The sequence below is a fragment of the Rhincodon typus genome, chromosome 6, assembly GCF_021869965.1.
Source record: "Rhincodon typus isolate 14 chromosome 6, sRhiTyp1.1, whole genome shotgun sequence".
NCBI classification, from domain to species: domain Eukaryota; kingdom Metazoa; phylum Chordata; class Chondrichthyes; order Orectolobiformes; family Rhincodontidae; genus Rhincodon; species Rhincodon typus.
This window is the reverse complement of record NC_063337.1, coordinates 337,978-352,024: the sequence shown is the minus strand read 5'-3', so window position 1 is coordinate 352,024 and position 14,047 is coordinate 337,978. Positions and strand designations below refer to the sequence as shown.

General features: G+C 44.0%; 1 protein-coding gene across 1 annotated transcript in view; it reads right to left on the bottom strand.

Annotated features, from left to right (window-relative positions):
* Window positions 1-1,488: 1,488 nt before the first annotated feature.
* Window positions 1,489-14,047, bottom strand: part of LOC109916102 (dynein heavy chain domain-containing protein 1) — a 210,088-nt gene continuing 197,529 nt past the window's right edge. The window contains exons 36-37 of the mRNA XM_048597842.1: window positions 3,678-4,378; window positions 1,489-1,878 (exon numbers count right to left, since the gene is read on the bottom strand). Of these exons, the coding sequence (XP_048453799.1) occupies window positions 1,534-1,878; window positions 3,678-4,378 (1,046 nt within the window). The 3' untranslated portion in view covers window positions 1,489-1,533. The remainder of the gene's footprint in view (window positions 1,879-3,677; window positions 4,379-14,047) is intronic.

Genomic DNA, 14,047 nt, shown 5'->3' with positions numbered 1-14,047 from the left:
TCAGTGCTGAGGGAGCGCCGCACTGTGGGAGGGTCAGTGCTGAGGGATTGGGCACTGTCGGAGGGTCAGTGCTGAGGGAGCGCCGCACTGTCGGAGGGTCAGTACTGAGGGAGCGCCACACTGTCGGAGGGTCAGTGCTGAGGGAGTGCCGTACTGTCGGAGGGTCAGCACTGAGGGAGCGCCGCACTGTCGGAGGGTCAGTACTGAGGGAGCGCCGTACTGTCGGAGGGTCAGCACTGAGGGAGCGCCACACTGTCGGAGGGTCAGTACTGAGGGAGCGCCGTACTGTCGGAAGGTCAGTGCTGAGGGAGCGCCGCACTTTCAGAAGCACAATCCCTCCCACAAGATGTTAACGTGAGCCTCTATTCTCCTGTTTAGATGATTGTTAATGATTTTAGGCAGTGAATTACCACAGGGATCAGTGCTGGGGCCACAATTATTTACAACATAGAGTGATGACTTGAATGAAGAAAGTGAATGTGCTATTGCCAAGTTTATGCATGACACAAAATTAAGCAGGTTGTGAGGATAGCATGAAGAGTCTACAGAGGGATGTAGACATGTTAACCGAGTGGGCAAAAGATTGGCAGATGGAATATGATGAGGGAAATGTGAAGTACTTTGGCAGGGAGAATACAGGACTGAATATTATTTAAATGGTGATAGACTGTAGAAAGGTACAGCACTGTGGGATTTGGGAATCCTCATTCATAATTCTTAAAAAGCTATCATCCAAATTCAGCCGATAATCGGGAAAGCAAATGGAATATTGCCTTTTGTTTGAAAGGGAATGCAGTATAAGAGTAGGGAGATTTTGCTGAAACTATACAAGGTCCTCGTCAGACCGCAGCTGGAATTACTGTGGTTCCTTTGTCTCAGGAAAAAGGACAATTTCCTGCTGTTTGATTTTGCAGGCAGTGGCTGATCCTGGGTCTGGAGGATCTGTAGAATGAAGAGAGGTTTAGTTGGTTGGGCCTGTATTTACTGGAGTTTAGAAAAATAAGAGCTGACTTTATGGAAACATTGCAGATTCTTAGGGGATGTGACAAGATTGATGCAGAAAGAGTGTTTCCCTTGTGGAACAGTGTAGGACCGGAAAGAATCATCTCAGAATAAGGGGTCACACATTTGAGAGAGAAGTGCAGGGAAACTTCTTCTTCCAAAAGGGAGTGAATCTGTGGAATTCTTTCCCAGAGAGGACTGTTAAGGCTGGGTCATTAGGTTTAGTCAAGGCTGAGATGTACAGATTTTTAATGAGTGAGGAGAACGAGGGTTCTTGGGAAAAGATAGGAAAGTGGAGTTGTGGGTTATCAGTTCAGCCAGGATCTCATTGAATGGCAGAGCAGAAAACAGTCTTTTAGTAATGAGGCTAAGGCTCCATTTTTGTGGGTACTCAGGTAACTGGTAGGTGTGCATATCACTGGAATAAAATAAACAATTTCCTGCTGTTTGATTTTACAGCAATTAAAATAAATTTATTAGTCTGTTCGTTTCTCATTTGGCCCAGGACAATGTTGATGCTGAATATTGGCTTCAGATGATGCTCACGATGTGAACCCGTCGTTGTGCACAGACCAAAGGGTCCATCCTTGACTCGAGGGGTAAATGTGTGATCACGTTGCTGTCCTGCAGGTCCACTGCAATGTTCTCTGCCCCCTGGTAGACTGGGCACATGAAGAATGGGTAAAGGTACTGGGTATTAGTCACCTCATTGTGTTCTGCCCTGAGCCACACCACTGGCATGCTGCACGGTTTGACAGACAGAGTGTCCTGCAGGAAACCGTTTGTTATGTCCCAGAGAGCGTTGTGTATCCTGAGGCCAGTTATGTAGATACCATCCGCTGGGGGGCTGCTGGGAGGGAGGGAACTCCCCAAGACCTGAAACATTTAAACAAAGGTCTCAAGATTGATCAGCACCTTGTGCACAGATTGGCTTCACTCAGGGCTATACTATCAGCTGTCAGCAGAGACAGCCCAATTCAATCCCTCACCTCCAACCGGATTCCAGTCAGGGGCAGGAGAGAAACAGGAGGAGACACTGATCAGGCAGCAGCAGGTAATTGAGGAGGACAATCAACAAGCAAGGTCATGTTCTGGGGTGGGGTGGAGGGTGTCATGTTCTGGTTTGGGTCACGTTCTGGGTTTGTGATCCAGCCCAGTTTGTGATGTGGGTGTCACTGACAAGACTGGCATTTATTACCCACTTTTAATTCTCACCTTATGGGGTGGGGGGCGTCTGGAGCCACTAAGGTAGGGATGAGGCGTTATACCAATTAACAGCAGTCACATGGTCACTATTGTGGGTGGTCTAAATGTCTGCCTGGGAGGGAGTTGAGGCACGAAACTTCACAAACTTTAAGAAAAGGTAATACCCCACACACCAGGCCTTGTTATCACATAGCCTGCCATTACACACCCTCTGTTGTTAGTCACTAACAGTCCCCATTAACAACTATTCACCTTCCCAGCCTGATCGTTAGCAACTCCTTTGTCTGTCCAACTGTCTTTCTCTCTCTTTGGGCTTTATCCTATTATTTACTCCCTACCCCATCTCCCTCCCTATTTTCTGCATCTAAACTGACGTTTTCCCAGCTGCCATCAGTTCTGAGGAAGGGTCACCGGACCCAAAACGTTAACTCTGTTTTTTCCTTCACAGATGCTGCCAGACCTGCTGAGCTTTTCCAGCAACTTCTGTTTTTGTTCCTGTGTTTAAAAAAAGGTACTTGGATGAGCACCTGAAATGCCATTACATTTAAGGCTATGAGCCTTATTTGGATAAATTGGCACAGATTAAATGGGCTGAATGCCCTCTTCTACACTGTCTGATTCTATGAGACCAGTTTTTTTTTTATAAATTGACTTTAAATGTCACCATCACCCCTGGTGGCATTTGAACCTATGCCTCCAGAAGTTCTGGGTTACTAGTCCAGTGGCACAACCACTACACCAGCACCTCTCCTGAGTGCAATTGTCTCTGCTCTTCCTCCATGGTCCTGTAAGTGATCCCTTTCAAGTATTTCTCCAGCTCCCTTTTAGAAGGCTCCTGTTGAACCTGTTCCCACCATCCCCTCAGACAGCACGTCCCAGATCACAGCAGCTAGCTACAGGAAATAAAACCCCATCTTCTCCCCTAGTGCTTTAGAGAATAACTTCTTTGTGCAGGAAGATTAGTGAGGGGAACAGAGACTCAGCCAGCTTCAATATGAAAATGCTCGAAATAGAAGTACACTGAAGTGAATGGAATCCAACAATCCCAGAGATTCATCTAAACATAGTTGGATAAACATATGGATGATAATGGAATAGTTTAGGTTAGATGGGCTTCAGATTGGTTTCACAGGTCGGCGCAACATCGAGGGCCGAAGGGCCTGTACTGCGCTGTAATGTTCTATGTTAACAGGGGTTTTGCTCCAGGAACCCTTCCTAGTAAACTTAGCAGTTTTCTGAGGCCTAGGGATTGGACAGAAGTCTGATTAGGAGGCAGTATTCCTCAGAGAGAATGGGTCTGAACCAGGATATAACTGGCCTATTGGTTTAGCTTTGGTTCTAGACACTGGGATTGGGGACGGTCAGAGGTTGGGGTTGATGAGGGAGCTGGGTAGGTTCTGGTCTCTGCTCTGCAATGGTAAGGCCCAAGACATGCCCAGGCCTAGCCAGACTTTGTTACAGTGACGTACCTGACTTTGTATGCTGTATCTGTTCAGATCAAGATGCTCAGACTGAGCTTTCTGCTGCAGCAGAGCTCTGAGTAACAGGCGTGGATGCTGAAATGTTGTCAGGTTGTAGGAGACAGGAGGCTCTGGGCCATCCAGATAATTGTTCAGCAGCTGTAGCCTCATCTTCAGGAGCAGTACCCACTGCAGGAGTGGTGCTCTCACTCGGCTCAGTGACCTCCAGGCACCAGGAAGTTGGCCACTCCTCAGCGATTCAATCATGTCATCTGACTCGAGGTTGGAGAGTCTGGATCCCTCCAGAACATGCATCACATTGTTGAGGTCACACAGGACCTGGTCAACCAAGTGCCTGAAGTGATGCCTCTCCCTCAGGAGGAACCTCCTCATGAGCTCTGCACTGACCCACTTCCCGTCTCTGTCTTCAACCTCAGGGTTAGTTGTCATTGAGTTCTGCAGGTCCTGGAGAATGCTCAGAATATCACTGGCAAAGGCTTTCATTTTCTCGTTGTGGCTGATGTCTATTTGGGAAGGGTGAAGTGGGGTCTCAGCCTTGAAGAGAATGGAGTTCATGAACTCACTGCTTTGGATGAAGAGCTGCTCCTCGAAGCCATTGCAAATTCCGATTATGACAGATTCGATGGAGTTGGACATGCGGTTGATCCGTTTCTCAATATCATCATGTGTGAGATTTGTCAATGGTGTCCCTGGAACAGAGCAAAAAACAGGAGGCCATTACTTGGAATTTTTTATTCTCCCAGTTTCTCCTATTCTCAGCTCGTCTCACTATCAGCCAATAACTGAGGCCCTAACCAAGATGGGGGTTAAATGGAGCACGAAGGATACGATAGGAAGAAGAATTGAAATCCAGGGGGATATCAGTAAATTAGAGGATCGAGGGAAAACTTCAAACCCATAGGTGGAAGGTTATCAAGATTGATGGGAATGCGGAGCAGTTAGATCTTATTCAATGATCGAACAGGCTCAAAGGTGTCAATTGCCCTACAGTTGCCCCTAATTTGTATGTTTCTACACTAAAGGGGAGGCTGGAGGGTTAACTGCTGTTGGATAACATGGATATTGAAAGGGAAGGAGATATCTCTGACTAACAGTGACACTTTCCCCTGCTGCTATGCTCAGGCTTTGTGAGTGGAAGCCACCATCAGTCCAGAAAACACATCCAGCCTCCCCCAAAATTGAGGAATGTTGTACATGAAGTTTAGTATCAGTGTCACATCAGCTAGATAGGTCTGACACCCCAGAACTTGGCTGAGCAAATCAAACCATTTGTCACAGGCACTATATCCACAGGCATCCACTGCCTCCACTGCTGTCGCTCAGTATCAGCAACGTGTACCATTTACAAGATGCACTGCATCTCGGCTCCACCATCTGCAACTGAATCCTCAGCTTTCTGACACACAGACCGCAATCAGTGAGGATAGGTAACTGCTCCTCCACAATAGCACTCAACACTGCAGCCCCCAAAGAATGTGTTCTCAGACCCCTACTGTACTCCCTGTAAACCTACGACTGCGTTGCCAAATTCCGAACGAATGCCATTTACAAGTTCACTGATGACACCACCGTGACAAGATGGATATCAAACAACAATGAGTCCAGAAGGGAGATAGAGGGCTTGGTGACCTGGTGCAATGAAAACAATCTCCCTCTCAACGTAAGCAAAACTAAAGAACTGATCATTGACTTCAGAAAGAAAGGGGGAGAACACGTCCCCATCTACATCAACAGAGCTGAGTTTGAGAGGGTGGAGCGGGTCCAAGTTCCTAGGAGTGACAATAACCAACAACCTGTCCTGGATTTCCCACGTAGATGAGACGGTCAAGAAGGCACAACACCACCTCTTCTTCCTCAGGCAGCTCAGAAATTTGGCATGTCCATGAGGACATCACCAATTCCTACAGATGCACCACTGAAAGCATAATGGCCTGATATGGCAACTGCTCTGCCCAGGACCATAAGAAACTACAGAAGATGGTGTGCACAGCCCAGACCGTCAAGGACGCCAACCTTCCATCCATGGACTCCATTTTCGTGGCTTGTTGCCATGGAAATGCTGCCAACATCATCAAAGACTCATCGCTCCCCGGTAATGATCTCCTACAAACTCTTCTGTCAGGCAGAAGATACAGAAGTTTGAACACATGCACCAGCAGGTTCAGGAACAGCTTCTTTCCTGCTGTTATCAGACTGTTGAATGGACTCTCTAACTTCAAACAATGCTGATCTTGCTAACACTGATCTTGCTTTGTGCACCGCCTGTGCAGCTGTAACTCGTATTGCCTCTGTTTAGTTTTAATTTCACCATATGATCTGTACGTTCTTGCTTATTATGATCTGCCTGTACTGCTCATAAATAAAGCTCTTTACTGTACTTAGGTACACGTGACAATAAATCAATCAAATCAAATCAAATAACTTCCATCTAGAAGGACAAGAGCAGCAGATACTCGGGAACACCAACCCCCTGCAAGTTCCCCTTCAAGCCACTCACCATCCTGACTTAGAAATATATTGCCGTTCCTTCAGTGTTGCTGGGTCAGAATTTTGGAAAACTTACAACACGTGAACTGCAGCGGCTTAAGGAGTCAGCTTACCAACACCTTCTCAAGGGGCAACTAGGGACGGACAATAACTGCTGGCCAGCCAGCGATGCTCACATCCCATAAAAAAAAATTTAACCACAACTGGGCAGCACAATAACTGAATTAAAATAACCAAAAGTTCAGGACATGATTCATTATGCTTCCTAGAAGCGACATGCACATATTTTCTCAGGGACTCATTCTGTGCAAAGAACAGAGATGTGCTCAAGCTGTGTGTCCTTTTTAAATTGCCCAGGAGCTGGGAGCCTCTAGTTCCCTGTTGCCTTCTCAATGGCAGTGCCTCAGCCAATTGGAGCTGACTGGTCCTTTCTTCTTTCCTCCTACACTATGAAGTCTTATGATGGTTTTGAAATAGTTATATTCTTATGTTTGTCCTGATCAGTGCAAGATGGAAAGCTTTCAGCTACATCTGTCTTTTCAGCAACATTGGAGAGTTATTGAGTGTAAGGACAGTAGTGAGTGAGGAGTTGAAGACACAGAGAAGTCAGTGAAAAGACAGATTGTGCTAGGATTCAGAACACAGGTGCCAGAAACTACCCAAAGCCCACAACACAAACCGTCCGTGGCACCTGGTGCTTCCATCAGAGACGACACAAACCATAGTTTGAGGTGTATTTGTTTTCAGAGAAAGTGCAGCTATCTGCTGTGGTGGTATAATTTAGTTTACTGACCCTCAGCAGAAATGGACAGATAGTTTTATTGTTCACAACCTGGATGAGCAGACCATTTCCTATCCCACCGTCTAAATTGTGAAATTAAATTCACTGGCAGTTCCCTGTGAATCAACAGCAGACAGTGTAATCACAGACTAACTGAGTACATCGTGGACAGAGTGAGATGTTTAGAATTTGATAGGTTGAAATTTAACTTAAACTCTGAACAGATCTGGAGAGGAACTTGCTGTGAGAGAGGGGATCCAGTCTTTGTGGTTCATGTGGATACCAATGACATAGATTGAACTAGGAAAGAGGTTCTGTATAGAGAGTATGGGGAGATCAGCAATAAATGGAGAAGCAGAATCTTAAAGGTCAGAATCTCAGGATTATTACTTGAGCCACATTCGAATTCAATGCTGGCAAATCAGATCAGTGAGGTGAATGCCTGGCTCAAAGACTGGTGTAGGAGAAGTGGGTTCCAATTCTTGGGGCATTGGTACCAGTTCTGGGGGAAATGCGGACTGTACCAATGGGCAGTCTCCATCTGAACTGTACTGGGGTCAGTCTATTTGTAAATGACATACCTTGGTGAAGTGTAGAGGGTTTTTAACTAAATTTAAGGGGATGCCATGATCTCATGGTATTATCACTAGACTATTAATCCAGAGATCCAGATAATGTTCCAAGGACACGGGTTCAAATCCCACCACAACACTTTATGTAATTTGAATTCAATAAAAAAAAATCTGGAATTAAGAGTCTAATGATGACCATGAAACTGTTATTGATTGTTGGGAAAAACCCATCTGGTTCACTAATGCCCTTTAGGGAAGGAAACTGCCATCCTTATCTGGTCTGGTCTACATGTGACTCCAGACCCACAGAATGTAGATGACTCTCAACTGCCCTCTGGGCAATTAGGGATGGGCAATAAATTCTGGCTTAGCCAGCGATGCTCCCATGCTGTGAATGAATAATAAGAAAAATATTGGGGGCAAGGGATTCGATGTGGTAATTTAAAGAGTAGAGACAACATAAGGAAGAAAAAGTAGTAAAATGGGAAATGAGGGTCAGAGAATAGCACGAAGGGTTAGAGAGACAACTATCACAAATACACCAAAAATCATAACTCAACGTTACAAAGGTAACAAAAAGACAAAGCTAAAGGCTCTGTATCTGAATATACCTAACATTCATAACAGAGACAGCAAGTTGATAGCTCATATTAAAGTAAATAAATATGATTCAAAAGCCTTAACTGAGTCATGGCTTCAGGAACCTTTGAGAAAATGAAGAAGCTCAGCAAAGGCGGAGTACAGCACTGTTCTTCAATGATGGCATTGGTGCAATAGTTAGACATGACCTTGGTTGAGGAGATCAGGATGTGGAATAGGTTTGGGTGGGGATGAGCAATAGGAGAACAAAGAAGTCACTTGTGGGAGGGGTCTGAGCCTCTAAATGTGACCACAATGTGGACAAAATAAACAAAGAAATGCTGGGTGCTTGTAATAAAGGGATAGTAACAACCATGGGTGACAGTCATTTATGTATAAATGTGAAAAATCAGATTGACAGGGCGAAGAGTTCACAAAATGGTTCTGAGATAGTTTCTTAGAGTAGCACGTTCTGGAACTGACCAGATAGTGGGCTACGTTATACTTGGGATTACATACTGTAACAGGATTATTTAATCACCTCAGTGTTAAGGCAGTAGCTACAGTCTGATTGAATCTTACATCCTGTCTGAAAGGGATAGGATTAGGTTTAAGACTAGTGTTTTAAACCTAAGCAAGGGCACGATGAGGGCATGAAAGCTGAGCTAGCTAAAGTGAACTGGCATTCTAGGCAAAGGAATAGATCGATAGAGACACTGCATAAGGTACTTAAAGGGATACGTTGGGATACTCAGAATAAGTAAATTCTTGAGGTCCTATGCTCACCACAAAAGAAAAATTCAAAAGAGAGGATCCCCCCATTTTCCATTAATTAATGGAGTTAGGGAAAGGATCAAACTTAAGAAAGAAGTAAAAAGCTGCACAGAGATGAGTGGCAGGTCAGATGATGGGTTAGAATATAAAGAATGGAAGAGAATAACTAAAAAGATAAACAGGAAGTAAAAAAAAATCAGAGTATGAGGGGAAGATAGCTAGGAATGTAGAAACAGTAGCAACAGGTATTTAAAACAGAAAAGGGTAAATAAAGTGAGTGTTGATTCTCTAGAGAATAGAAAATGGTATGTCAATACTAGATAATAGGGAAATGACAGATGAAATGAACAAATACTTTGCTTCTGTCATCAGGACAGACAATATTAGAAACATTCCAGTAATACGTGTAAATCGAGAGGTTGAAAGGAGACAGGAACTGAGGGAAATTATCACAGGGGAAGCAGTATGGAGCAAATTGATGGACAAGTATCCACATTTAGATAGACTTCATCCTAGGGTCATAAATAGGTGGTTAATGAGCTAGTAGATGTGTTGGTGTTAATTTTCCAAAATTTCCCTGATTCAGGTTCCCTCAAAATGAAAGCAACAAATATAACCTCTCTATTCAAGGGGACAGGGAGACAGAAAACAAGAAACTAAAGGCCAGTTAGCTTGATGTCTGAATGGGAAGATGTTAGAACTGACTTTTAAACAGAGTATAGCTGTGTACTCGGAAAAAAACCCATGGTAATCAGAAAGAGTTAGCATGATTTCATCAAAGGGAAACCATGTTTAACCAATTTACTGGAATTGTCTGTAGGAGTCACTGAAAGCTGTTGTCTGAGTCGCTGCTGTCTGAAGGCTCACACTATGGATAAACATACTGGCTTTATATTTCCAGAAGTCATTTGATGAGGTGCCACATCAAAAAGTTATTATAGGAATTAAAAGCTCATGGTGTAAAGAGTAATATATTAGCATGGATAGAAGACTGGTTGGCTGGCAGAAAACAGGGAATGTGCAAAAAAGTGCCCTTGTCTGATTGGCAGGATATGTCAATTGGAGTCCCACAGTGATCAGTGCTGGGACCTCAATAATTTACAACAGTGACTTCAATGAGGAGATCGAAGACAATAGTAACTAAATTCCCAGACAACACCCAGGTAGGTAGGAAGGTGTGTTGTGAAGACAACATAAAGAAGTTACAGCTGACAGAGATAGGTTCAGTGAATGGGCAAAAATCAGGCAGATGGCATGTAATGTGGGAAAATATGAAGTTCTTCACTTTGGTAGGAAGAATAAAAAAAAGAATATTACTTAGATGGAGAATGCAGAATTCTGAGGTGCAGAATGGAATTTTATCTTTTATTATGAGAAGAATTGAACATAAAGGTGAGGATGTCCTGCTTCAGTTATACAGGGCATTGTTGAGACCGCATCTCGAATACTGTGTACAGTTTTAATCTCCTCATTTAAGGAAGACTGTAAATGCATTGGAGATGGTTCAGAGAAGGTTTATCACATTGAAATGCAGAATGAGTGAGTTATTTTATGAGGAAAGGTTGGATAGACTGAGCTTGTTTCCAGGAGTTTGGAAGAATGAGGGGGTGTATAAGATCCCGAATGGTCTTGACAAGGTGGACATGGAAAAGGATGTTTCTTTTCATGAGTGAAATCCGAACTAGGGGGTACCCCTTCCCATGGTGAAGATTTTTTTTCTGAGAGTTGCGAGAGTTTGGAACTCTAGCCCCAGAAGGTAGATCATTCAATACTTTTATGTTAGAGGTGGATAGGTTCTTGTTAGGAAAAGGAGTCAAATGGGAATGTGGAATTCAAAACACAACCAGATATAATCTTCAGCCACCCCAGCCACATGCAAGTTGTCTTGGGATAAGTCAGCAATGGAGATGATGATGCAGTTGAAGAAGTGGGTGTGGGAGGAAAGTGTGATTTGTCATGTGTAAAGACTGTATCTTTACATTTTTTCATATTTTTGATTGTGAACTGCAACTGCATCTCTGTTTTAAAACCAAGGATTGTTGAAGGATTGTCTGCACTTTTTAAAAGCAAGTAACCTGACCCTCATTGTAAATGCTGCTTTAGCAGAAACCATTGGACTTCTGGACAAGAAGGAGCCACTTCTGTTCTGCACCAAAAGGTAACTTAAGCCCTGATAAAATTACTGTAACCTGTAACTCTGAGCCAAGGAGATCCTGACAACCAGAAGGACCAGATCAGCAAACCATGTGAACAGGGAGCAATGAACTGCCTTCCCTGTCTTTGCCTCTGTCCATCACTCCCATCTTGTGTATGTGTATGTGTGTGTGTGTGTGTGTGTGTGGTGTGTGTGTGAGAGAGACAGGGAATGTGTGTGTGTTTGACAGAGACAGAGTGTGTGTGTGTGAGAGAGAGACTGTGTGTGTGTATGAGACTGTGTGTGTGTATGAGAGTGTGTGTGTGTATGAGTGTGTGTGTGTTTGAGAGAGACAGAGTGTGTGAGTGTGTGTGTGTGTGTGAGAGAGAGAGAGAGACACTGCTTGTGTGTATGTGTGAGAGAGTGTGTGTATGTGTGAGTGTGTGTGTGCGAGAAAGAGAGAGACAGAAAGTGTGTGTGTATGTGTGAGAGAGTGTGTGTGTGTGTATGAGAGAGAGGGAGACAGACTGTGTGTGTGTGTGTGTGTGCATGCAAGCCTGTGTGTGTGTTTATGTGTGTCTGTGTGTGTGTATGTAGGGGGGAGTCTATGAGCAGTGGTTTAGGGTTTTCCTAGTGTGGTGTGCTAACAGCTTATAATTGTTTACCTGTCGCTAGAATCTATTTATGGGGAGGTGATGGCCTAGTGGTATTATCGCTGGACTGTTAATCCAGAGACCCAGGTAATATTCTGGGGACCTGGGTTCAAATCCCAGCAGGGTAGATGGTGGAATTTGAATTCAATAAAAATATCTGGAATTAAGAGTCTAACGATGACTGCGAAGACATTGCTGATTGTTGGGAGAAAAAAAAATCCCCTCTGGTTCACTAATGCCCTTTAGGGAAGGAAACTGCCATCCTTACCTGGTCTGCTGTACATGTCACTCCAGACCCACAGCACTGTGGCTCTCAACTGCCCTCTGGGCAATTAGGGATGGGCAATAAATGCTGCCTCACCCGCGGCGCCCTCATCCCGTTAATGAATTTAAAAAAATATTTGTAATAAACAATAATTCTGGTGAAGTACAGAAACCTGGTCTGTGCTTTCTGTCAACCTGGGTCTGAAAATCAGGTAAATTGGAGAATTCTTTATACTTTTTAAAACCTTTAACATTAGTGATGATTCTGGTTTGCAGAGCTTGTTTACTAGTGCACTACCTAATGAAGAGTAACAAATTAGAGGGGAGGCAATGGCCTAGTGGTATTATCGCTGGACTGTGAATCCAGAGACCTGAATAACATTCTGGGGGACCTGGGTTTGAATCCTACCACGGCAGTGGTGGAATTTGAAATCAATGAATATCTGGAATTAAGAGTCTAATGATTACTATGAATCCATTGCCCATTGTCGGAAGAACCCATCTGGTTCACTAATGTCCTTTAGGGAAGGAAACTGCCATCCTTACCTGGTCTGACCTACATGTGACCCCAGACCCACAGCAATGTGGTTGACTCTCAACTGCCCTCTGGGCAATTAGGGATGGGCAATAAATGCTGCCTAGCCAGTGACGCCCTCATCCCGTGAATGAATAAAAAACAAATTCCAGAGGCTCGTCTGGAATTGCTTTAAAACAGAGGGTAATGAGGATTGGGATGTGGTATTAACAAATAACTAATCATATCAAAAGGGAAATAGAAATGAAAAGGCAGGAAGTGGAGTTGAAAAGAATGGAAATGGGAAAACTAGAATTTGAATTGCAAAAAGGAAGGAAGGGGAATATTAAAGTAATCCAATTGAAACAGGAAATATTAGATGCTAACGGAGAAAATGGTGTCGGAGACCCGGACTCCTGTAAGGAAATATTTAAGCTTGCGCAGGCCCTGCCAAACTTTGAAGCAAAGGATCTGGAGGCATTCTTTATGTCAATTGAGAGAATGGCTGGGCAAATAAACTGGGTGAAAGAGGACAGGAGATTGCTCCTGCACAGCCAGTTCACTGCTAAAGCACAGGAAATGTATACTTCATTATCAGAGGAAGGTTCTTGGGTTTATGATGTTGTAAAGAAAACAATGTTGGCCATGTACGAGTTAGTGCCTGAGGTATAAAGACAAAGGTTCTTGAATGGAAGTAAACAGCTGGGCAATTTATAGGAACAAGAGTAGGCCACTCAGCCACCCGAGCCATTCCACTATTCAATGGGATCATGGCTGATCTACAACCTAACTCCATAGAGCTGCCTTTGGCCCATATCCCTAATGCCTTTGCTTAACATAAATCTATCTCTCTCAGATTTAAAAGTAACAACTGATGTAGCATCCACTGCCTTTGGTGGAAGAGAATTCCAAACCTCTACCACCCTTTCTGTGTAGAAGTGCTTCCTAACATCTCTCCTGAACGGTCTGGCCCTAATTCTCAGACTATGCTCCCTAGTTCCAGAATCCCCAACCAGTGGAAATAGTTTATCTATCCTGTCTTTTCCTGTTAACATCTTGAAGGCTTTGATCAGATCACCCCTTAACCTTCTAAATTCTAGAGAAACCGGGCCTCATTTGTATAATCTCTCCTTATAACTTAGCCCCTGAAGTCCAGGTATCATTTTTGTAAACTTTTGTTGTACTCCCTCCAAGGCCTATATATTCTTCCTAAGGTGTGGTACCCAGATCTGCTCACAGTATTCCAAGTGGTGTCGAACCAGGGTTTTGAATAGCTGCAGCAGGTCTTCTGCATCCTTGTATTCCAGTTCTCTAGATAAAAAGGCCAACATTCCATTAACCTTCTTGGAGATAGCAAGAACTGCAGATGCTGGAAGTCAGAGTCAATATAGTGTGGAGCTGGAGGAACACAGCAGGTCGGGCACCAACAGAGGAACAGGACATTTCAGGTCGGGACCCTTCATCAGGACTGTCAACTTTCCTGTTCCTCGAATTTTCAGGAGAAGTCACTATCCATCGACTTAATTCTCAGCCATAAAACAAGGTACTGCAGAAGCCTAGACAACAAGGTGCAGAGCTGGATGAACACAGCAGGCTAAGC